At 40.6% G+C, this 26,472-nt stretch overlaps 1 protein-coding gene across 3 annotated transcripts in view; it reads right to left on the bottom strand.

The window, feature by feature from the left end:
• taf1 (TAF1 RNA polymerase II, TATA box binding protein (TBP)-associated factor) overlaps nt 1-26,472 on the bottom strand; it is a 169,994-nt gene that overhangs the window by 98,085 nt on the left and 45,437 nt on the right. For 2 of the 3 annotated variants that reach the window (XM_063060824.1, XM_063060825.1), the window contains exons 5-12: nt 23,709-23,825; nt 22,502-22,830; nt 13,261-13,476; nt 10,599-10,841; nt 6,548-6,776; nt 5,581-5,703; nt 3,671-3,838; nt 1,050-1,177 (exon numbers count right to left, since the gene is read on the bottom strand). In XM_063060824.1, coding sequence (XP_062916894.1) covers nt 1,050-1,177; nt 3,671-3,838; nt 5,581-5,703; nt 6,548-6,776; nt 10,599-10,841; nt 13,261-13,476; nt 22,502-22,830; nt 23,709-23,825 — 1,553 coding nt within the window. The remainder of the gene's footprint in view (nt 1-1,049; nt 1,178-3,670; nt 3,839-5,580; nt 5,704-6,547; nt 6,777-10,598; nt 10,842-13,260; nt 13,477-22,501; nt 22,831-23,708; nt 23,826-26,472) is intronic. The other variant, XM_063060826.1, reaches the window with a different exon arrangement.

Raw genomic sequence — 26,472 nt, 5'->3', positions numbered from 1 at the left:
ACATTCTTATATGCCATTGCAATAGTTCAGTATACAACGTAATGAGTAAGAACATGCGTACTGTAGGTATATATAATTATGTCCTAAGTGGCATTGACAATGCAAGGAGTACAACCACATACAACAAACAAGATACAAATATTCAGCATAGACATTGTGCATCACAGGGTCTGTTCCTGTACTATGCTGTTATATATTCTATCAAAAAATACAGGCAATCTACATGTATAGTTGACTGCACACAGACCTGCAAACGTTATTTGCCACTGCATCTGCGCAGATCACAAGTCATGACAATAAATGCTAATATTTCACTTCATATTGGGTAACAGCTGGCAAAATATGTCCAACTTGAGAAAAGCATACAATTCACTCCTTACTTAAAATCTCATCTTTTTGCCAACTGTGGCATCCTTCTATGTTTGTTGAAATGTAGGATTTATCACTACCCAGACTCTAAACACTCATTAGAGATCAAAAATCTTCTGGCTGAATTTAACTGACAGGCTCCCTCACTGTTTTCACTCAGAATACAAAAGTTACATTTATTTCTTAATTAAGTTCCTATCACAATAATGAAAACAAATAATTGCTCACAATGGGGTAAGACAAAATACAGGTGAAGAAATATATTTGAAATGGTGCAGGAGGACTGAGCTGTGAATAATGCTTATCAAATGGTTCCGACATTGATAGATCGATCCTTCCCTGTAAACTGTTCTTGATTAGTTATCCGGTAACAAGCAATAAAGTCTTGAAAAAAGGCAAGTGTGGTTATATCCTCTGTTATACAATCCAGTTACACGAGCCACAATAAGAGACTATTAAAGTGCATTTCACGTTTATAGGTAATGTTACTATGATCTCACAAAATTACTTAAAAGTAACGAAAAAGGGCTGCTGGAATTCTGCTGTGAACTCTGAATCTTACATTGCAAAACAGATTGTATTATACAATAGCAGATTCTAAAAGCTATTAACAACAGAAATCAGGACTTTATTACATCATTCATCATCTGATGAGAAGATTTTATTCCAACCCTGCTAACCTGTTGTGGTTCATCTTTGATGACACCAGTTTTTCCTAACAGGATCCTGCTCTTCCGAGCTGATGATTCTTTCTTATTTTCCTTGGAAGGAGAGTTAGATGTCATCTCCTCTTTCTCATCAGGAATTTCTGGAACAATGCAGAAAAGACATGAATGTACATCTAAAATAATTAGCTGTGACATTAAATAAAGGAGTGTACATTATGAAACAGAAAACATCACATCATGAACGGCTGATTCCAGTGGTTTAAAGCCAGAAAGCAGCTACTGTCACACCACTACTGACTACTATTATTTATAAATTTAACCACCAAGTATTGAGCAAAATCCTACTTATCTTCTACTCCTGTGACTCACAAAGAAATACATACATATATATTGGGAAGTCCAAAAGCAATTCACAACCAATTAAATATATGTTTATAGCATTATTGTACTAATTTAAGGATTGAAGGCAGTCAGTTCATTTCACAATAAGGTCCCACAAAGATGGCAAAGTAAATTAGTAAATGAAGTATTTCAATATGCTAGCTGAATATCAATTAACTAGGAGAACTACAACTTTGCTTTGTGATTTGCGCAAGGCACATCTGAATGGTAGGATGGATCCGTGACTAAACATCTCATCTGAAAGAGCACAACACCAATATGACACACTTCAACAGCAGACTAGAAGAGAGATTTCCTGACTATTTTTAAAATTAGGCATTCACTTCCATATAAAACAGTTGCCCAATTTACTTTATATATTAAACACTGATTTATTTTTATTTTACATTGTTAAATAATTCTGCAAAGTGTTGATTCTGCACTTATCATGGAAAAACAGTGCATTAATTTCATCTTTTCATTAATAATTTACCTCTTGCTCAATCAGACACCTATCACCACTGATCATCTGCCTGACCAACTGTCTATCCAGTTACTGGTCCTCTATCCCAGCGGTCCCCAACCACCGGGCCGCAAAGCATGCGCTACCGGGCCGCGAGGAAACGATATGATTTGGCGATATGAGTCAGCTGCACCTTTCCTCATTCCCTGTCATGCCCACTGTTGAACTTGAACGCACGCCAGGTCATTACCCTCGCGTCATCCATGTCAGTGCGGGAAGGAGATCAACTCCTCGAGCTTGCAAATGACAGCGGGCTGAAAAGTATGTTTGACATAACAGCTCTGCCGGCATTCTGGATCAAAGTCAGGGCTAAATATCCTGAGACAGCCACGAAAGCACTGAAAACGTTGCTTTCGTTTCCAATATTTTTCTCTGCAATGAATGCAACGAAAACGAAATTGCGGAATAGAATGGAAATAAGGAACCCCCTTCAGTATTGCTGTCTCCCATCACCCCTCGATAGGACCGTCTTGTTGCAGGGAAACAAGCCCAGGGCTCCCACTGATTCAGCGATATCGGTGTGTTGCAATGATTTTATATGTTCATTTGGGGAAAATATGTGCTGTGTGTTTAATAACCAAATGTTACTTAAAATGTTATGATGCTATTGACTTGCTTATATAACAATTACAACATGGAAATAGGCGATCTCTACCCTTCTAGTCCGTGCCGAATGCTTATTCTCACCTAGTCCCACTGACCTGTACTCAGCCCATAACCCTCCATTCCTTTCCTGTCCATATACCTATCCAATTTTTCTTTAAATGATAATATCGAACCTGCCTCTACCACTTCTACTGGAAGTTCGTTCAACACCTACTTCAAGCTCCCCTGCCCTCCCCTGATAATTGACTTATCACTATATTCATGCGAGGAAAATACACGATGTGTGTTTAATATTAAATTCGTTAGATAAACCCTTTTAGAAATGAAATTGAGTGTATTAGCCACTTATCATCTATATTCCGGTCATGATTAACGCCCCCCCCCCTCCCCGAACAGAATCGCCAAAAACAATTTGCAGAAAGAAATTGGCAGGTACACGCATGCGCACTGGTGCCCACGCAAGGCTTCATGGTCATTGTAGTCTTTCTTGGGGTAAGCTCAATGCACTTGACTGCTACTCTTGTCCGTTGTCAACCCTACCGCACCCCCCCCCCCCACTGGGTCGGCCGGTCCACAAGAATATTGTCAATATTAAACCGGTCTGCAGTGCAAAAAAGGTTGGGGACCCCTGCTCTATCCCTACTCCCGAACATTAGCCCAGTTGCCTCTTTCCTGTGAGCTCAACCTGAAGGCCTCTGCCAACCCACCGTTAGCTTGGCTACCCAGCACCAGCACCGTTTGCCGTTCTAGCTCCCCACCACAGAACGAAATGCAGAAACTTACAATTCCCCATATCTCCTGGTCTCTTTACCCAGAAAACTGAATGAACAAAATTGAGCAAATACTTGGACTTTCAATTTCAAAGAATTGCAAATGCTCAGGGTTGAGAACTGATTGACTTGGTTATCAAGAGAATCAAATGATTTGAGGACTCAGCAGGAGTTTGTGTCTCATGTACATGCATCAGCTAAGATCCATTAAAAAAAAGATCAAATGATCATAAAGCCCAGTCCTAGTTATATTATCTTTCCCTCCTAACTTTTCATTTTTTTATAATTTGACATGGCAGTTTCTATCCTGTATTGTTCTTCTTTAGTTGTAAAATGCTTCCTTTAGAACATACCAAGAATAATGTTTTCATCGTTTGGGTCAAGAGTCAACACTGGTGGTTCCAAAATTTTATCCATGGCTTGGTCATCCCAGATGATGTTATCCTCCCACCTTCCATACACCAGCTCCTCATTGTCAATTGGAAAGATAGAATACCAAGTCTTATCATCTTCTTGGGAAACTGTTAAAAGAAACATCAAAGCAAATATTAAATCACTGATTCTGTGGCTTCACCCACTCCTGATCATACAACATAACAGATTAAACATCAACTTTTGGAGAGCATCAAAATCATTAAAATAAGAAGGTAACAAAAGTACAAATTCAGAGTAATATGATTTGAGGCAGAGACATGTGAAGTTACAGAGATAGAATTGGGTATTCTTGGTGATGTTGAAAATTTGGGGACAGCTTCACATCAAAGTTCTAAAAATCATGTTGTTCAACCTTGGACAATGGCTGAGGTAGAGTCAGCAAGAAGAAGTTGAAGCCAGTAAAATTAATTTGCAGAAGAGACCGAAAAAATGGTTTCAGTTTGCCTAATCTTCACTTGGAGAAATTTTCTGTACATCCAAGTCAAGTATCATGTAAGTGAAAAATAAGAAACAAGGAAACAATAAATAAAAATAGAAATGGTGATTTAAGTCAATTGCTTACACAATTTTTTCCCCAATTTAACTTGACGTGTTATGAATTTATCAAAAAAAATCATGTCTTATATGGCATACATTATTGTTTCTTTTTAAATTAGATAATTTTCTTTACCAATTTAGAAACAGGCATCACTGAGCAATTCTAGTTATCCAGAAACAAAAACTATTTTCTTAAACTACTGCAATTCATCTTGTGAATGTTGTTAGGTTTGGAATTTCAAGATTCCAGTTTCCTTGAGTTGATAGAATGACAGATTTGACTTAAAAAGAAACTACAACATTCACCAGACCTCTCAAAAGTTTTGGAAAATGAAAGTTTGGGTGGTGTGATCAGTGAAGTCAGAGCTAGCCACAACAATAGGTAACATACAAATAGCTTTGGTCTACCAGTGATGTTGTGTCAATAAGCAGAATGGTCTGCCCTCAATTTTAATGCACTTGAGTGCTGTTACAGCTAGATTTCATCCAAAACAATGAATTTCATCCATGTGCCTTCTCCAAGTGGAAAAAAATATTAGTAAATGTAAAAATGGGCCACTTGCTGTAGAATGCCTTTCCTTTGATCTGCTTTAGCCCAACTTAGGACACTTATTTTTGCTGGCTCATTTTAGCTTCTAACGATTCCAGGTCTTTGATGGTTTGGACAGTGTTAATATCAGAAAATACCAGATGGAGATGGGTTAAAGTGCTCTTGCAGGAGATAGTTATTGCTTGACACCATTGTGAACTGAACACTTGACGTACCAGCCCAAGCCTGGATGTCAGCCAGGAATTCGTGCATCTTTGACAAGGACTATTTCAATACCCAAAATTATAAATGGATCAGGAGACTGCTTATTCATCAGCAAACAGTCCCATTTCTGCCTTCTAATGGAAGAAAATCCATTGATTAAGCAGTTGAAGTTTGAGCTCAATCAGCTAGATGCCCTGAGAAATGTATCTATTTCCTTTACAAGTGAATCGTACTTGAAGGCAAAGGAGCGAAAATATTCCTCAGTGATTCCTTGAACGATTCAGTGCAATTCCCACGTTGCACAATACAGTTTCCCATACTTGTTTCCATTTTAATCCCCAGTTACACAATGCATCATCACCATATATTTCGAGTATTAACCTACGTCCCATACTGAATTCCTCCTAATGATAACTCTTAATCCCCAGCCTCATTCTACAAGTACTCTGCCCTGTTCTGCTGCTTTCACTGTGAATCATGCAGAATTCTAGTCAATGATCTTCTCATTCCCCATTAAAATATATATAGATGGTGTACCGTGTTGTTCTGGTGCATGTTTGTCCTTCCCTTTAGCTGGGATTGGAGGGCCTGGTATTGTCGTTTTCTGCACTGGAGTAGGGGGCACAGGATTCGACAACCAAGTGCCACCACGATTGAGCCCTTAAAAAAATTAAATTGCATGGAATGATATTGGAAGGTAAAAAATTTCCAGAAATGTAAGCATTGAAAATATATACCCACCAATTAACTAAAAGGAAAATAATATTCCATCAATATTGCTGGTTTAAATAATATTCCATAAATATTGCTGGTTTAATAAAGTGGCCACTTTATTAGGGACACTTGTACACCTACCTTTTTGATAATGCAAATATCATGTGACAGCAACTCAATGCATAAAAACATACTGACACGTTCAAGAAGTTCAGCTGTTGTTTGGACAAAACACCAGAATGGGAAAGAAATGTAATCTAACTGATTTGACCATGGAATGATGGTAGGTGCCAGACGGTATGGTTTGAGTATCTCAGAAACTGCTGATCTACCGGTAATTTCACACATAAGTCTCGAGAGTAAATAAAGAATAGTTTAAACATTTTAAAAGATCCAATGAGTGACAGTTCTGTGGGTGAAAATGCCTTAGTTATTGAGAGGGGTCTGAAGAGAATGGCCAGATTGGCTCAAGCTGACAGGAGGCGACAGCAACTCAAATAACTAGCATGACAATAGCGGTGAGCATCTCTGGACACACAACACGTCGAACCTCAAAGTGGATGGCTACAACAACAGAAGACTGCAAACATACACTCAGTGGGCACTTTATTACATGGCCACGGAGTGAATGTAGTTTTGTTATGAACTGAGTCCTGGTTATTGACTTTGAGGTGAATATTTATATTTGCAATGCAACAGTGAAATTTAAAAGGAAATGAAACAAGATCCATTGCATTCCGATAGTTGACTTCGCTGCCATAACATTTTCAGATTGGGGCAGAATTCTCACCTTGTTGCGCATTGTATGCAGTGGCATTTCGAGTCATGCTAGATGGCAGCCAGCCTGCCAGGCTAGCTCGCTGGGATTTTGTCGTCTTATGCTTGACATCCTCTCCATTCCAAATAATGTCCTCTTCCCAGGGCAGCTGAGTGACCATTAGAAAGTGCTCACCCAGAAGCGCCTCCATTTCATTTTCAAACTGCTCATCTGCCAACTTATCCAACTCTTCAGAAGGTTCCTATGATCATAACGTACATATTTCAGAAATATCAGTTAGAGTATTCCATGCAAAAAGGTGCTACCACAGAATTATAGTAACAACATAATAATGAAATTCATTATGAATCACCTTGTGGTTAATAAATATTTAAAATGCATTGTGTTTGTTTGATTTCTGTGAATCCTGCAACACAGATAAGTGAGTAATTAATTTTAAGCCTATGCTTACAAAGACAATCCTCTGCTTTTATATGATCTGTGAAGAACTTAATGAACTAAACAATAGATTTGGCTTTGAAATATCAAATCATTCAAAAGATCATCTCATATAGCAGCGTCTCCTCTACTGCCATAAATTTACAGCCCAGCAGGGAGTTTGAATGCATGTTTTTCTAGTGCTATTACCAAGGAAAACTGATGTGATCCAAAAAAAATAATCACAACATATCTAAATAATAGTTTCCAGTGCCATATTCATAGGCTGAATTAAAGGTGGTGACAAATCAGCATATGGGAGGGAGACTGAAAATCTGGCTGAGTGGTGCCAAAACAGTAACCTCTTACTCAATGTTAACAAGGCCAAGAAGCTGATTAATTGACTTCAGGAGAAGGAAACCAGTGGTCCACAATTAGCCCTCACTGGAGGATCAGAGGTGGAGAGGATCAGCAACTTTAAATTCCTCCTTGTTATTATTTCAGAGAACATGCCTTTGGCCCAGCATGCAAGTGCAATTACGAGGAAAGCTTCTACTTCCTAAGGGGTTTGCGTAGATTCAGCAGGACATCTAAACTTTGATAAACTTCTATACATGTGTAGTAGAGATTATATTGACTGGTTGCATCACAGGCTGGTATGGCAAAACCAATACCTTTGAATGAAAAATCCTACAAAAAGTAATGGATACAGCCCAGTCTATCACAGGTAAAGCCCCGCACCAGCACCACTGAGCACATGTATACCAAGTGTTGTCGCAGGAAAGCAGCATCCATCATCAAAGACCCTCACCACCCAGGACAAAATCTCTTTATACTGCTGCCATCAGGACTCGCACCACCAGCCATCTTGAACCAAATAGGATAACTTTACTCAACTTCACTTGCCTCATCATTGAGATAGTCCTACAACCCACAGACTCACTTTCAGGGACTCTACCTCATGTTCTTGACATTTATTGTTTGTTTGTTTATTATTCATTTTTGTATTTTCAGTTTGTTGTTTATTTGCACACTGGTTAAACACCCAAGTTGGTGCGGTCTTTGTTTGATTCAATTATAGTAATTATTCTATTATAGACTTATCGAGTGTGCCCACGAGAAAATGAATCTCAGGGTTGTATATAGTTTTTATTTACATATATACACACACACTTCGATAATAAATTTACTTTGAACTTTGAATACATATATTACATAAATACATATAAATATGCATACATATACACATATACATACAGATACATATACATGGAGTACAAGGCAAAAGTCTTAGGCATATGTAAAAAGATGCTTTCAAAAATAATGAAATATTTCTAAATATCAAACAATTTACTACAAAGAACAGTAAACAGTAAAATACTAAATCAAATATTTAGTGTGATCACCCTTTGCCTTTAAAACTGCATCAGTTTCCTTCTGCACACTGTCATGCAGTTTTATGAGAAAATCCACTGGGTAGGTCGTCCAAGCCTCTTGGAGAACTTGCCACAGTTCGTCTGCAGATTTGGATACCTCGCTTGATTCTGTCTCTCCAGGTAATCCCGGATAGCCTCAATAATGTTGAGATCAGGGCTCTGTGAAGGCCATACCATCTGTTCCAGAACTCCTTGTTTTTTTTTGCTGAAGATAGTTCTTCATTACCATGGTCATTTGTTTAGGGTCTCTGTCGTGCTGCAGAATGAACTTAGGACCGATCAGACGCCTCCCTGATAGTTTTGCATGATGGATGAGAATCTGCTTGTATTTCTCAGCATCAAGAATTCCATTATTTCTAATTAGATCACCAACTCCATTTGCAGAAATGCAGCCCCAAACCTGCAGAGAACCTCTACCGTGCTGCCGACACTCATCCATGTAGCGCTTTCCAGCTCTTCAATGGACAAACTGCCTCCTGCTTGAGCAATAATTGTGAAATGTTGACAGGGGTGTTATTATTCAGCACCCCTGTTCTTGTGTTTTTGTGCACAGGTGAGTCTCCTGGCTTCTTTTCCATTTTGGAGGAATGGCTTTTTCACAGCAACTATTCCATGAAGACCACTTCTAACAAGACTTTTCCAGACTATAGAGGGGTATACTTGGGTTGCAGTGGTTTCTGTGAGTTCAGAGTTGATAGCAGTGCTGGACTTCTTCCAATGTAGAAGGGATATCAGTTTAATGTATCTCTCATCTGCTGCACTTAGTTTCCGTGGCTGACACTATGTTTCTGGTCCTCAGCCTTACTCGTTTCTTTGTGTTTTTCTTTCAGAAGAGCTTGGTCAGCACATTTTGAAACTCCTATCTGCAGCAAAATTTTTGCTTGGAGGGATCTTGCTGATGCAGCATGACCACCTTCCTCGCTCTTGCCAATGTGTAAGAATTGATGATTTGAAGCTTAAACTGTTACATCTGCCACACCCTCACCTTTTAATTTGGTTGTACTTCACCCAGTTTGATTCCTCCTACACCTGCATCTGTTTCAGTTAATCATTTTAGTTCATTCAACTCACTATGTCATTCGTCATTAGCACCTGGTTATCATGAACCTGGGTAAATACCAACAAAGTAGTCAGGTTTTTATTTAAAAAGTAGTCGATAACTGAATATGTTGCTTTCCTTAACAAAATATAAAAAAATCTCCATAACATTTAATTTTTTGGAAAATGGAGGTTTGCAAATTTAAAATGTGCTCTTTTCGACTGACACACTAGTGCAGAAGAGAAAAATAAACATCTAAAATAAAATTTATATTAAAATCTGGGGTGCTTGAGACTTATTGCACAGTACTATACATATACATACATCTATAAAATCACTGTCCAATGGAGAGGATTGCAGGACGAGAAATAAAACAACATCTTTCATGCTGGATAAAGAGAATGACTTCAATAATACAATAAAAGTGACAGCTGCTTTGCGATATTCTAAATGTCAGATAATGGATTCTTTTACTGCTTGAGGTATTGATTGACAGATAAATATTGGCCAAGAAAGACGGAGAAGCCCCTTGCTGTTCTGACATTTCCTTGAGATAACAAATAGATCTTGGTCGAAAGTTGCTATCTCTCAATATGCACATTTCCTAAGTGCTGTACAAGGACGTCATTACAAGTTTTGTGCTCAAGTATCTGGAAGTGGGACTCAAAATGAGAGGCAAGTGTGCATCTGCAATACGTCTATCTAGGACAAACAGAAGGGAGTCGGGTTGTGAACAATCTCACTCACAGGAAGGGTTGGAGGTGTGGGTAAAGAAGCTCAAGTCCTGACTGAGGGAGCACACAAGGAATATAAAAACTTAAACAATTTAAGGGTCAAGGTTGACGGTAACATAAAAATAGGGAATCATTGATGATGACAAAAGTCACCATGGATATACTAAAATATACAAAAAGGAAAGCATGACAGTTGTGAACAAATGAGCATCAGTTTATTGAATCATCAATGTACTCTCACTCAAAGCAACTTGTGATCCAGATGAAAGAGCTATCGTCTACAATTATATTTGTGAAAGTTTTAAAAATCAAATTGATATAGTAATTATTAAAATCATAATGACAAAAGATTATAAAATAAATATGTTTTGACAATGATTCAAAATTAAATAATGGATAGAATTCACTTCTTTTTACCGTTTTTCTGCATTACTTACCTGTATCTGTACCTCTACCTGGCAGGTTACTTTTTCTTCCAGAGTATCTTCTTGCTCTGTTGTTTGCTTCAATTTGAAGCCATAATCAAATCCTTCCCCATCCTCTGGCACCCCCAGCATATCATACCAGAGTTGCGCAGGTCCATAGCGCCATTCTGCAACTTTTGGTCTCATGTCCATTATATTATCAGTGTCACCAGTGGATTGAGAGAATTTGGACTCAATAGGGGCCATCATTGTAATCTGAAAGTTTATAACGAAAAATGGCTTTGTAAGTAATTCTGAATTAATTAATGACATTAAAGATTATATTTCCAAAGTATTATCAGCACATAATAATTCAAGCACTTTACATTTCCTTTTGAGTGAAATTTACTCTTTTGCCCCCCAAAAAATCTTCAAAACAAAAATCCTCATTCTATTCCTTCATTTGCTTCTGTACTGGACAATATCATTACTATGTGATTTCAATCTCAATTTCTGATTCTCATTTTTCCTGCCTCTGAATTCACAACCCTGCTCCCCTAAATTTCTCTGTACAAACTCTTACACCGTACATGCATTCAGGTGCTGCTTGAGTTCAAGTGCACTTACTCAAACAGCACCCGAATTTAACTTTTCTTTTGCTTAGGCTTGATCAAAGCCAACATAATCCCAATACTTTGGTGTATCCCTCTCCAGCAAAATTCATTTAGGATTCATAACTGAAGAGGAGTGTGGGAACACTATCACATGGGCTCAGTAGCTGAAGAAGAATGTGGCATGTTCATACCAACACTCAGTCTGATGAAATCAACCTCAATGCTGTGACAAAAGAGTACACGTGACTACCAAGATTCTTCCTGCCTATCTCCTATCTAAATGTAAAGAACTTAACATTATCATTATCATGGAACTACCTCCATTAACTTCACCCAAGCAACAAGTGAAATAGTCTCCAGCAACCACTTCTGCTCCCTCCCTGCACCTGTCACTGTCTATGTAAAACCTTTAAGAGATTAGCTTTATTTCTCACTACGTTTCAAAACATACAGTGAAATGCACTGTTTCGCATCAGCTGAATAGTGTACTGGGGGTAGCCTGCAAGTGCTGCCACTTTTCTGATGCCAATATAACATGCCTGGAACTTACTAACCCTAACCTGTATATCCTTGGTACGTGGGTGAAAACTGGAGCACCAGAGAAAACCTATGTAGTCACGGAGAGAGCGTATTAACTCCTTACAGACAGTGGCAGGAATCACACCCCAATCAGTGATCATTGGCTCTGTAAAGCGATTGTGCTAACCACTATGCTATCATGCCTTGTAAACCTCATTTAAACATTCTCCCCCCCCACCCCCATTAAACCTTAAGATTATGCCTTCTAGTATTTGACATTTCCACTCTGGGGGAAAAAAGACCCTGATGATCTATCCTATCTATGTCTCTCATAATTTTACAAACTTCTATCAGGTCGTCTCTCAGCCTCTGATGCTGAAGAACAAACAATCCAAGTTTGTCCAAACCTTCCTTATGAAAATTACACTTTAATTTAGGCAACATCTTGATGAACTGCTTTAGTACTCACTCAAAAACCTCCACATCTTCCCTGTACTGTGACCTTCCCTGTAGTGTAACGTCCAGAAGTACACACAGCATTCCAAATGTGGCCTAATCAAAGTTCTGTACAGCTTCAATATTTCTTGCCAATTTTTATGCTCCTTGTTCCAACTGATTAAGGCAAGCATGCTGTCACATATAAATTATTATACTTTACTCTCTCAAACTGCTAGAATAAAATAAAATGCAAGAATAAATGGAAATGACAAAAAAATGCTCAACTTTGATGTTTTATCTTTAATATTGGGCAGGCTCACAGACTGCAAGAATTGAAAGATAACGTACCATCTTACAAAGCTGCGCAAATTGGTTGTACTGAAGTTCTTGAGCCACAAATTCCAATAGTTTAAATTAGTCTGCATTTGCTTTGGATATTGAAACAAATCAATTGCTCTTGTTTCCCTCATTGAAGAATGAGGAAAAGGAAAGGAAAACAAATCTACAATAACCAAACCAGTAATTTTTGTGTAATATCAATAATCTAAGTCAAATAAATTAGGAAACTGTTGGCTTATTCATACAGCAAACACGAGTAATATTCATTTACCTAGCTGAGCAAGTGCAATATTGTCAGCAGTGCTATCTTACGCAAATGCACAGAAAAACTGCTTGCTCTCTCATCCAACATTAATAGTTCAGAAAATACTACAACAGTGTATTATGCGATCAATTATATCACCATTTCTCACGCTGTGTTGTACTTTGGAATATCCTCAAGCTGAAAACAGGGTACAAGTATATAAATCCCTATGAGCTATCATGTGGTAATCGGCTGGTGCCTGCTGGTATGAGAGCTGCATTGTTCTGGAATTTATCTCAGAGGCATAAAGTCACTTAGGATAGGATGGATGAAATATTTAAAATGTTTTCTATACCAATGATCGCACAGAACAATTCATGATGTTTCACAAAAAGGTATTTTTTTTTATCCAATTCAGCTTTGAATTTGATATGTTGATTTTGTAATATTGTACAAGTATAGACAATATATAATACATTGCAGCTTTCGAAATATAGTTTCCCAAATGATAGCAGTTATCAATAATTTGCATCTTACATACTTCATCATCAGACAAGCACTGCTCAGGTGGTGGTGGGGCAGCATAGTGATATTCCCAGCCGGATTTTTGTTCCTTTGCTGTCTCTTCTCCATCTCCCTCCTGCGCCGGAGCTTCAGGCTGTGGATCACGGTGTTTCTTTTTTCTTTTCCTCCGAGCACTTCGCCAAACTGATGGAATGTTTTTTCCAGGTCCAAAGAGGCGCAAAAAACGCAATACCTGCAAAGTTAAGCAAAGCAATTTTAATTACATATCCTAATTAACACTAAAAAAAAGACTGGAAAAAATAACCTTAAAAGCTGTCAGCACTTGGGACTTGAAACTTCTGAATCTGAAACTTCTCTGCATAATCCATTAAAGAAACATTATGTTCTCATATATGAATTAGTGAGCAGTTGTAAAACCTCACTAATTCAAATCATTCAGCCACAACAATGACAAATGGGGTTTAGGTGTTGAATTTACAAAAAAAGGTTAAAAAAAAGACGGAATTGCTAACGTAAATCACTGAAAAAAATCCCACCAGTATTCAGCAAATCAAATCCTGGTCCCACCCAGTCCACTATAAATCCACCTGGCCTCTCACAACTCTCCAGCACGAGACTGCAGAGCAGCCTTGAGAAAATTCTCTTGGATTACAGTGGAGTAAAAGAAATCATTCAGTGGTGGTTAATCATCACTCACATGCCAACCTAAAGATACAAAGTGCCAATTAAATTGATCCAAAGTATCCAACCATGTCAATGCATGCAAGGACCATAGGCAGCAGATAAAGTCTAGGAAGATTTGCCACATATGTTTGCTGTGATATATTTAAAAGAGAAAGCAAAAGTTAAGTTCTGGCATAATCGGAAGTCAAAAGATACAACATTTGAAAAATGTTTTTTCCCCCACATTCAGAAACTGACATAAGAAATCCAAATGAATTTTACATTGAAAAGTTGTGACCCAATCAGCACTTGTGAATATGTAAGCGAATTTCACAGTCAGGATGAAAGTAATCAGCATTCACTGTGATTGAAACCCTAAGCTGTGCATTTAAATATATAATCAAGGACCATTAATTTACAGTGACCTAGTGGTTTCTTTCTTATTTCAAAGTATTAAGGGATATTAATTCTGCATGAGTAATAATGAAAGATTAACAAGAAATCTTGCAGTTCAAGATCCCTTAGGAGGTGGTGACGACAGAATTCCAGATGCAATCTGAAGGTGAATGCCACTGTCTGCTAGTCCATGCCACTTTGTATTCCCCAGTTTTCAATTTATTATCCTCGACCTTTGTTCATCACAGATACACCACATTCTCATGGAATCACTCTTTCTGTTAAGTGTTGTGGATCAGCTATTTGCATGTGTGCAGCAATTCAGCTTATAAATAAGCTTAGCTTATTTTCTCAGTCCATCTTAGCAACCTCACCTTCACATCATTACAAATGGAAGGACATTGCAAGTATTTCTCAGATAACGAATGGCCAATTTCTCAAATAACACAGAGGACTTGTAAAAATCCTAAGCACAAAAGATAAAGTATTAGTATAAGTTCACTGGGCTAAAAAAGGGCAATCACTAGGGCTGACTGCCTGCAACTCAGTGTCTTAAAGGAAGTGACTGCAAAATCTGGATGACACACTGGTTGAAAATTTTCAAAATTCACTGAATTATACATTGGTATCAGAACATTTGAATGCAGCCAATGAGACTTTCTTGTACAAAAAGAGAGGAAGACAGAAAGCAGAGAACTATTAACCAGACAGTTTGACACCTTTTTTTGGAAAGATGCTAGAGTTAATAAAAGGAGAGCTATGATGACGCCAGACGGCAGCTTCTTCGAGCTCATCTGCGGAAACAGCTTAATTTCTACTTTTAATGTCTTTTTTGTCCTTTTTAAGGTGGATGGGGTTCTATCAAAGACCCTGACCTACAGCTGCATTCAAACTTTGGTTCTCACTCTTGCAGCTCACTGACCAGCCACTGATCGATATACCAAGGATGTGGACTAGGAGACAAAAGCACGCCTTCAGGGTCTGAGGTTTTGCGGGCCTGGGGATGAGCTGATTCTATGCCAGCGCTGCCAAATGAAATGAATTGAATTGAACTGAATTGACTTTATTTCTTACATCCTTCACATACCTGAGGAGTAAAAATCTTTACGTCTCCGTCTAAATGTGCAATCATAGTAACTTATAATAATTTATAATAAATAGAAAAGTCAATGTAACATCGAAATACACTCAAATCAGTGTGAGTTAATCAGTCTGATGGCCTGGTGGAAGAAGCTGTCCCGGAGCCTGTTGGTCCTGGCTTTTATGCTGCGGTACCATTTCCTGGATGGGAGCAGCTGGAACAGACTGTGGTTGGGGTGACGCGGGTCCCCAATGATCCTTCGGGCCCTGTTTTCACACCTGTCTTTGTAAATGTCCTGAATCATGGGAAGTTCATATCTACAGATGTGCTAGGCTGTCTGCACCACTCTCTGCAGAGTCCTGTGATTAAGGGAGGTACAGTTCCCGTACTAGGCAGTGATGTAGCCAGTCTGGATGCTCCCAGTTGTGCCCCTGTAGAAAGTTCTTAGGATTTCGGGGACCATACCAAACTTCCTCAACCGTCTAAGGTGAAAGAGGCGCCGTTATGCCTTTTTCACCACATAGCTGGTGCGTATAGACCACGTGAAGACCTCCGTGATGTGGATACCGAGGAACTTAAAGCTGTTTACCCTCTCAACCCCAGTTCCATTGACATCAATAGGGGTTAGCCTGTCTCCATTCCTCCTGTAGTCCACAACCAGCTCCTTTGTTTTTGCGACATTGAGGGAGAGGTTGTTTTCTTGACAGCACTGTGTCAGAGAGACAACTTCTTCCCTGTAGGCCACCTTGTTATTGTTTGAGATTAGACCAATCAATGTAGTGTCGTCAGCAAATTTAATTAGCAGATTAGAGCTGTGGGTGGTGACACAGTCATGGGTATACAGGGAGTAAAGGGGGGTCTTAGTACATATTTCTGAGGGCTCCTGTGTTGAGAATCAGAGGGGTGGAGGTGAGAGAGTCCACTCTTACCACCTGCTGGCGATTTGACAGGAAGTCCAGGATCCAGCTGCATGAGGCAGGGTTGAGGCCAAGGTCTCTGAGCTTCCTGTCGAGCCTGGATGAAATTATGGTGTTGAATGCTTAACTGTAGTCCAAGAACAGCATTGTCACATCTCTCCTCTCCAGATGTTGTTACGTACCCTGTAACTGGGTTGCCAAACCAGCAGAAATGGATCACTCAGTTGGAGTCTGGATTACTAGAACTAAGAAAGTTTTATTAAAGAAACAAGCAACACAGTACTCTAATCAAACGGATAATAAATGCAACAGTTCAGCAATGATAAACACACATGTACACAGAATTAGGATAACAGGATCAATCAAGCTCTATCGTCGTCTAGGGGTAAATGACCAGTTTCAAAGTGACGCAAAGTTCAGCTCAATTGAATTCAGTTCAGTTCGCAGTAAGCACTGCCATGGGAGATGGACGGTGGGGGGAAGGAGAGAGAGAGCAAAACGAATGAATATTCAAATGGCTTCCACACAGACCTTTGATATTCTTCGCAGTCAGCTTTCGGGCGAGCCTTTTGTGATGTCTTCTGAGGTCACCGACAGTGACCCCTCCGTTTCCAGATACGATCGTTTCTCTGCAGTGAACCTGGCACCCAGGCAAGGGCGGACACACACCAGGTTCCCGCCGATCGTGCCTTTCCACCCTGTGCATCTATGGCTTGGTCCCGTGACCAGCCTTTCAAAACTTCCCACCGACTTATGGGAGGCGCACCACTTAAAGGGTCTCGTTACCTCGTGGTGTTGTGTGTGTCCTGCCTTAGCGAACCTGTCCCTTTTTAACCCCCTGCTGGGGTATCGCCTGTCCATCACTTCAAACAGTTCAGGGTTCAAAGGGGGAGCCGATCTTGACAGCTCGCCTTCCATTAAACTCTCCCGTCCCTTCATTAACATCTCCAAATGCTGCTCCATTGTTTTCCTTATCTCTCTTTCTCCTGAAGACAGGTGGCAGACCAACTGCTGATCCCACTGCTGCCAGCACAGGCCAGCTAACATCTTAATCTGTGTGTATTCTTGTCACAATGTGTAAGGACGGTATGTAGAGCAGTGACTATTGCGTTATCTGTCCATCGGCTGTGTCAGTAGGCGAATTATAGGGGGTCCAGCTTGGATGGTAACAAGCTACAGATGTAATCCTTGACCAGCCTCTCAAAGCATTTGCTTATTATTGAGGTGAGTGCGACAGGATGCCAGTCGTTCAGACATGTTACCTTGGTCTTTTTTGGTACAGGGACAATGGTGGATAATCTGAAGCAGGAGGGCACTCTACAGCAGGAGAGGGAGAATTAAAAATGTTTGTCAACACACCTGCCAGTTGAGCTGCGCACATCCTGAGTACTCGCCCTGGGATGCTGTCTGGTCCCACAGCCTTGCGACTGTCCACTCGTTGGAAACATCTGCATACCTCAGCCTCAGAGATGACCAGGCTGCAGGTTGTAGCGGTGGCTTTCCTCGGAGGCTCAGAGTTAGTGACATCAAACCAAGCATAAAAGCGATTGAGCTCATCTGAGGGAGAGGCTGCAATGTTGTTGGCACCACAACGTTTGGGTTTGAAGTCTGCCATGGTATGCAGCCCTCACCACAAGTCACGCGTGATATTCATTGTGAGTCTTGACTCACTCTTGTCCCTGTATTGTTGTTTCACAGCCTTGATAGCTTTGCACAGATTGTAGATGCTTTTCTTGAGCTCCTGCTGATTGCCAGCAATGTAAGCTCTATGTCGCATGGTAAGGGCTGCTCGCACGGAACTAATGATCCAGGGTTTCTGGTTCGGGAAGACCCTGACCGACTTCTGGGGGACAACATCGTCGATGCACTTCCGGATGAAGCACGTGACTCCATCCATGAACTCAGAGACATCTTCATCATGGAAGACATTTCAGTTGACATCATCGAAGCAGTCCTGCAGCATGGAGACTGACTGGTTGGACCAACAGTGGACAGTTTTAAATATGGCCGCCTCTTGTTTCAGCTTCTGCCTGTACATCGGCAAGAGCAGGACCAAAGAGTGATCTGATTTTCCAAGTGCTGGGCGAACGAGAGCTTTGTAAGCCTTGCGGAAGGCTGTTTAACCGTGGTCAAGTGTCTTATCTCCACAGGTGCTCACCTGATGTGCCGACAAGACTTCAGAGAGACTTTCATCAACGACGCTCGATTAAAGTCACCAGTGACGATGAAGGAAGCCTCTGGCTGTGCAGTCTCCAGCGTGTTGATGGTCTCGTACAGTTCCATGAGAGCCAGGTCAGTATCAGCCTGCGGCGGAATGTACACCGCTGTGATGATAACAGCCGTGAACTCTCTAGGCAGCCAGTAGGGTCTGCAAAACAGCACCAGGTATTCCAGGTCTGGGGAACAAAAGGATTTGAGTGCATGCACATTTTGGGGGTTGCACCAAGTATTGCTGGCCATGAAGCACACCCTTCCTTTACTCTTCCCAGAGAGGTTTTTTGGCCTGTCCACCCAGAACAGAGAGAACCCAGAAGGTTCGATAGCGTGGTCCAGTATCTCCTCCATCAGCCAGGTCTCCACAGAGCACAAAACGTTGCATTCATTTGTTTCCCGCTGATAGGGGATTCTGGCTCTCAGCTCACCAAGCTTGTTATCCAGGGACTGAACGTTAGCCAGGAGTATGCTGGGGAGTGGCGGCCGATTTGCACCCCATCTCAGCCTCACCAGGACGCTGGCCCTTCTCCCTCACTGCCGCCGCTTCTTCCGAGGTAGTGGTGGTGTAAGAGACGAGTCTCCTATGGATCGTGCAAGCAGGGATTCCCAGTGTAGGAAAGGTGGCACATAGTGAGTAAATGCCGTCTTTCCAATGTTCAGAAGGGTCAGTCTGTTTTATCTGATGTGACTATCAGCTACTTAAACAGAAAATGTTCATTAAACTGTCGAAATTAGTAGAACACTGTAGTGTCACAGATGAAAAATTATGGGGAATAGTGGATCAGCTGTCAGAGGACTTTGTACTCAGATCACTCTCTCTCTCTTCCTCTCGCTGTGGTTGGTGGGGGAGAAATTGTTGTCAATTCTCAAGTCAGAGAACTCAAGGGAAAAAAAAATCGACATGGCAGTCTTCAACACCGTAAATCAGCAAGTTTTTTTTGTCTTGTTAGTCTCCCCTCTTGCTGTGTGACATCTCTCTGCCCCTTTATTACAGACAGAGCAAGCCTGTGGTATGTTAAATTGTTGGGTAAATGATTAGTTTTTGTTGTACCGCAGATAATGGTCTTTTTTAGAGGCTTTGCTATTGCTTGCTTGGTGGGTGGAGGGTGCTGATGCTTTTTTGCTGAAATAAATGGAGGAGGGGGAAGGTTGATGGCTTTGTTGCTGTGTGTGTGTGTGTGTGTGTGTGTGTGTGTGTGTGTGTGTGTGTGTGTGTGTGTGTGTGTGTGTGAGAGAGAGAGAGAGAGAGAGAGTGAGGGCTTTGGGGTTCTAACGTTTCTACCGTCACTCATTCTTTAGGGTACCCTGTTTTCGTGGACATATGTGAAGAACAAGAATTTCAGGTTGTATATTGTATATATTCCCTGATATTAAATGGAACAAACTAATCATAAAGGAAAGCTGAATGGTTTTATGGAAGGTAAATTATATTCCATGATATGGTTGAATTCCTTGAAGATGTGACAGGGAGAGTTGATAGAAGGGAATTTCAAAATGCTGTGTATCTAGATTTTGAAAAGGCATTTGACAATGTGCCACATAACAGGCTGGTAAATTAAGAGCCTAAGATACTGGAGTAAGTGTGTTAGCATGGATTGAAAATTGTCACAAAAATGAATTGGAATAAGTGGGTCCTTTTCAGGCCGGAATGATGCAACCAGTGAGTATCCCAGGGATAACTCTCAATTGTTTACCATTAGATTAACGACCTGGAGGAAACAAAATGCAAGATATCCAGTTTTGCCAATAATACAAACATAATACAAGGTGGAAGGATATTTTTTATAAAGAGAATATTGGGATTATCCAATAGAATTTAGATAGATTGTGAATCTGGCAAATGGAGTTTAATTTAGAGAAATGTGAGGCCATGCACCTTAGTAAGAGGAAACAAACCGCAAATTAACTAAATGATGAGAGACTTCAAAGGAATAAAATTCAGAGAGATCTAAGTGTTCTGGTGCTTGAATCACAAATAGTTAACTGGCAACTCCTACAAGTAGTTAGCAAGGCAAACAGCATATTTGTCATTATTGTGAAGGAGTTGGAATTTACAAATAAGGAAATTTTAGTTGTGCAGGCCACACCTGAAGTACCACACAGTTTTAGCCCCCCTGAAGTAGCACTGCAGGAGTCCAAGGAAGATTCACCAAACCCTAATTCCTAGAGTGGAAATAATGTTCAAACAAGAGACAAGACAGTTTGGGTCTGTATTCCTCAGAATTTGGAAGAATGAGAGGTGACTTTATTCAAAATTACAGGATCCCAAGGGCCCTTGACAAAGCAGATGATGAAATGTTTTCATGAACAGGAACGTCATGAACATAGGCATAGATACATATTAAGGGGCCAGCCATTTCGAACTAATGTGTGCGCAAGTTTCTGTTCTCACAGGATACTGAATCTCTGGAATTCTTTGCTCGCAATAGTTGAGGCTACATCACTAGATACATTTTAAGATGGAAGTGTAAACATATTTAGTAGATCAATGAACACAAAATAATCTGCAGATGCTGGGGTCAAAGCAACACTCACAACACGCTGGAGGAACTCAGCAGGTTGGGCAGCATCCGTGGAAAAGATCGGTCAACGTTTCGGGCTGGAACCCTTCGTCAGGACTGTAGAGGGAAGGGGCAGAGGCCCTATAAAGAAGGTGGGGGGAGGGTGGGAAGGAGAAGGCTGGTAGGTTCCAGGTGAAAAACCAGTATGAGGAAAGATAAAGGGGTGGGGGACGGGAGGCAGGAAAGGTGAAGAAGGAATAGGAGAAAACACAATGGGTAGTAGAAGGAGGCGGAACCATGAGGGAGGTGACAGGCAGCTGGGGGAGGAGGCAGAGTGAAATAGGGATAGAGGAAGGGAGGGGGAGGGAATTATCGGAAGTTGGAGAATTCTATGTTCAGACCAAGGGGCTGTCCATACATAGCCTCCTCTACTGCCATGATGAGGCTAAACTCAGGTTGGAGGAGCAACACCTCATATACCGTCTAGGTAGCCTCCAGCCCCTTGGTATGAACATAGAATTCTCCAACTTCCGGTAATTCCCTCCCCCTCCCTTTCCCCTATCCCTATGTCACTCTGCCCCCTCCCCCCAGCTGCCTATCACCTCCCTCATGGTTCCGCCTCTTTCTACCACCCATTGTGTTTTCCCCTATTCTCCCTTCATCTTTCCTGCCTATCACCTCCCTCATGGTTCCACCTCCTTCTACTGCCCATTGTGTTTTCCCCTATTCTTTCTTCACCTTTCCTGCCTATCACCTCCCTGCCTCCCTTCCCCCACCCCTTTATCTTTCCTCTTACTGGTTCTTCACCTGGAACCTACCAGCCTTCTCCTTCCCACCCTCCCCCCACCTTCTTTATAGGGCCTCTGCCCCTTCCCTCTACAGTCCTGACGAAGGGTTCCGGCCCGAAATGTCGACCGATCTTTTCCATGGATGCTGCCTGACCTGCTGAGTTCCTCCGGCGTGTTGTGAGTGTTAATAGATCAATGAATAGTGTATTATGGGAACTGGAACAGAAGTGAAGTTCAGACAACCATAGATCAGTCATGATTATATCGATTGGTAGGAGAGGCTTGAGCAATCTGGTGGCCTACTCCTGCTCTTATTTTGTGTTCATTATTAATATCTCAAGGTTTAAATTAATTTATGGTCATAAAATTTAGGTAATTTCAAATTTGATCTTTACTAATTTGTGTTGGTTTAACTAAATAGCTAATTAGATGCCAGGTGATGTTCTTCTTAGTAATCTACGTTTCATGATTCTGAGCGAAACACCAGTTTTATTAGTGTTTCAAAAGTGAGCAATGTATATCTGGTGGGTATATGGAAACATTCATGGCAGTAAAGAGTTCAGACTAAAGCATTGCTCCCCAATAGCCCCAAACCCAGGAATTTTCTCCTCCAATGACCCTATACTGCAGCCAAGTATTTCAACACATACAATTCAAATTTTCTACTTAATTTACAACATAATGAACAGTTTTTCACCTGTCCTGGTCGAAATTCTGGGAACAGCTCAGTGACATTAGGCAACTGCTTGGTTGAATCACGCTGCATGATACCCGCCAGTGGCAATGTAAGTTTATCCTCCTTCTGCGATTCATTCTGCCTTATTCGTGGAACATGCCGATCAGTCTCAGACTCTGAATCAGAGGAACTACTAAACTCAACCTTCTCCGAGGACGACGAAGGAGCAATTATGGAAGGTAAAATGATCCCATCATTCTCATCGGCCACTGGACAAGGGAAAAGACCATCAGTAGCACGAGATCCTCCAACAGTACTGGAACTGAGAACTGCTGAATTTACCCCATTTGCTGGGAAAAAAGAGTTAAAAATTAGCAAATGATATTCTACAACAGTGTTATTATAGTACAGTTCACAATGCAGTGCTCTCTTTCAATTGAGAATTTTCAATCACAGTGCTAATATACACCAATACTAAGTTGAAGAAAGGTTTTTCATTCCCATTAAATTTTTTTTAAAAAGTCAATCTCAAAAGGATTATCCTGCATTCAGTCCAGGGAATTCATATTTGTCAAGAATTCCTGTAAATTAGATGAAGGGTTACACACAGTTATAGAACTTGTTAAATTGTTACTTGGAAGGTCTTCTTTAATTACTGACTATAAATAATAAACATTGGTTTCACATTACTGAAGAAATTTAGCTGGTCATGGAACCCAATTCAAAATCTCATCCCACCTATTTTTCCTTCATTACATTCATCGTATCTGACATAGTCAGATTACATTAGATTTATCATCATCACTGTTTGGTGCTGTATTGTATGATGTGGGCGATCACGGTCTTTAACCATGATTGTTCTTGGCAAATTTTTCTAGTGAAGTGGTTTGCCTCTTCTGGGCAGCATCTTAACAAGATGGGTGACCCCAGCCATTATCAATATTCTTCAGAGATTGTCTGCCTGGCATCAGTGGTTGCATAGCCAGAACTTGTGATATGCACCACCTGCTTATATGACCATCCACCACTTGCTCCCATGATTTCACGTGACTCTGATCGGGGGGGGGGGGGGGCGCTGAGCAGGTGATACACCTTGCCCAAAGGTGACCTGCAGGCTAGCAAAGGGAAGAGGGAAGAAGCATCTTAAACCTCCTTTGGTGGAGATGTATCTCCAACCCACCATCCAATATTACTCTCTCTTTTAAAGGAATTATTTACTTCTACTCACCACATGATTCCTGTGAACCTCCCTCATCTTTGCTTAATGGAGGTGGTGGTGGTGGAGGTGGCATGAGTTTTGAGTCCATGTCTTCATTGTCTGCATCGTAGTCATCGTCATCGTCTTCTGCAGCCAGCAAGAAAAATCCTTTAGTATACTTCCCATTATGGAGACCAGGTCTGATTTATTAAACTAGCTACTCAATGCCTGAATTTAAGACTTTCTTAATACAACAAAAAATGCTTTTGATGCAGTAAATATGAAATAAAAATAATTGTTGGAAATATTCAACATGTTGGGCACCTAAATTAAGAGAAATAGGTTAATAGCCTTCCATCAGAATCCCAAAAAATTTGAATTTGTTTTTCTTTCTACAGAAGCTAACTGATTTACTAAGTACAATGGATTAGAGTTACAGGTTTCCCCGCCATCCGAAGGTATAGCGTTCCTATGAAACGGTTCATAAGCCGAAATGTCATAAAGTGAAGAAGCAAATACCATTTATTTATATGGGAAAATTTTGTGAGCGTTCGCAGACCCAAAAATAACCTACCAAATCATGCCAAACAACACACAAAACCTAAAATAACAGTAAAACATAGTAAAAGCAGGAATGATATGATAAATACACAGTCTATATAAAGTATGAATACTTTTCCACAATCATTACTGCACTGCTCTCCGTAGCGAAAATCACACGCAAGCGCCGTCGGCAGAAAATCTCACGCAAGCGCTCTCGGCAGAAACACGCGCAAGCGCTCTCCAGTAACCTTTAAGCTATGAAGCTGCCAAATCATACCAAATAACGCGTAAAAATACACAGCCGATATAAAGTAGAAATAATATATGTACAGTGTAGTATCACTCACGGGAATCGGGAAGACAGCGCAGAGCACACTGATGATGGTGTGTTAGGCTTGTCGGAGTTTGGGTGGTGCAGTGACCCCCACCCTCCGGGCCGCCCTTTTTTCTTCCAATTGCATCAGCTCTTCATCTGTCAGTTCTTGCTGATGGGATGCCAAAACCTCTTCAACATCATGTTCGTCAGCTTCCACAAGCCAAACTCATGTTGTCCTTACTTTGTTCACCACGATCAAAATGCTTAATTATGTCTAGTTTTACAGTAAGTGTAACACCCTTACGAACTCTTTCAGGCTTTTCCGATACTATAGAACTCATCTTGCAAACGGCTGCTCACAGGCACGTGTTAAAGCAAAGCAGTTCCGAATCCGGGGGAGAGCAGCTGCTTGGGGCGCGCTGCCTTTTATTGCGCACTGATTTTCTCGCGCGCTGAATTTTTTTTCGTAACAGTGAAAACACCTTCTGAAAGTGAAAACAGGGTACTAATGTAGGTCTTTTGTAACAGTGAGGTTTCGTAAAGCGAACGTTCGAAAAGCGGGGGACACCTGTAATTGGGACCAGCACATCTTAGCCCAATTAAGCAGCAGCCCCAATTAGCTGAAGTTTCATGGACATTTTAAAAAAATACAAGCTACCATTTAACTGAGTTACAAAGTATATACGTACTTAAATTAAATACAGAATAATTTAGAACTCTACCAATACTACTGCATTTACTACAAAATTCGTAGTTTCTAATAGTTATCGATAGAGGAATTCATTCAGTGTACGCTGTTGTGTTCTTTTGATAGACTGTAAATGAACAAAATTGGTGCACACATAGGGCAGATGATGGACTACTTTCATACAATGCTTTCGACGATTGCATCCTCTGAATCCTCACTTTCACTATAACATTCAAGATTATTGTCAACCTTCAAATTCTTAGTTATTCTTAACTTGTTGAAGTAGTGAAATCATTTTCACAACCTGGCTATTTCTGGCATCGTCAAACAGTTCTGAATTATCTTACTGCTTAGATCTTGCCAACTAACGGTGACAAAAATCACTGTTCTTTGAACATAAATACAAGCAACTAACGCAATTTAAAAACCGTTCGCTCTACGCACGGTGTAGTGTTTAGCGGCCACAACAAGTGCATGAGACTGACACTAATTAGAAACTGTTTGGCAACAGTGCAACAGACTCCTGTCCCAATTAAATGTCCTAAATAAACAAAGGGAATTCCAGCTATTTTCTCAATTAGTTTTTGTTCTTTAACAGAGGTCAAAAAAAGCAGCTGCCCCAATTAACTGATGGCTAAATTAATTGGAATCCACTGTATTTCCAGCTTTTTCTGTTTTAAAGTTAAAAGTATCTTAAATTCCCTGAAACATTAATTTCATCAATAGCATACTCAGCGATGTCCATTTTGGATTTTTTTCAAGAATGCTCTATTCCAGCCTGGATCCAAACATGGATCAAATAGCAGAATATCACGACAAGGCAAGCGTGACAGCCCTTGATATCAAGGCAGTATATGTTCAAGTGTGGCATTAAGAAGACCTGGCAAAGCTGAAATCACAGGGAAAACATACCAGTCGTGCATTGAACAAGTCCCACAGAGCAGTGTCCTTAGCCCAACCATCTTAAGCTGCTTCATTAATACCTTTCTTCCTTCTTAGTATTAAATGTTTGCTGACGGTTGTGAAACGTTCAATTCTACTCACCACTCCTCAGCTCATGTTGTAGTCCATGTCTGCAAACAAGACCTAGATGATATTTGGGCATAGGCTGAGAAGTGGTAAGTAACACTGGTAGCATAGAAATGACAAGCAATAATCATCTCTCGCAAGAGAGAATCAAAACACCTACTGCTGATAACTCAGTGGCTTTCCCTGTGCCAAGTCTCTCACCACCAACTTCCTGAAAT

The sequence above is a fragment of the Mobula hypostoma genome, chromosome 10, assembly GCF_963921235.1.
Source record: "Mobula hypostoma chromosome 10, sMobHyp1.1, whole genome shotgun sequence".
Lineage (NCBI taxonomy): Eukaryota > Metazoa > Chordata > Chondrichthyes > Myliobatiformes > Myliobatidae > Mobula > Mobula hypostoma.
Note: the sequence above shows the minus strand (reverse complement) of the source record. Positions and strands in the feature narration are given on the sequence as shown.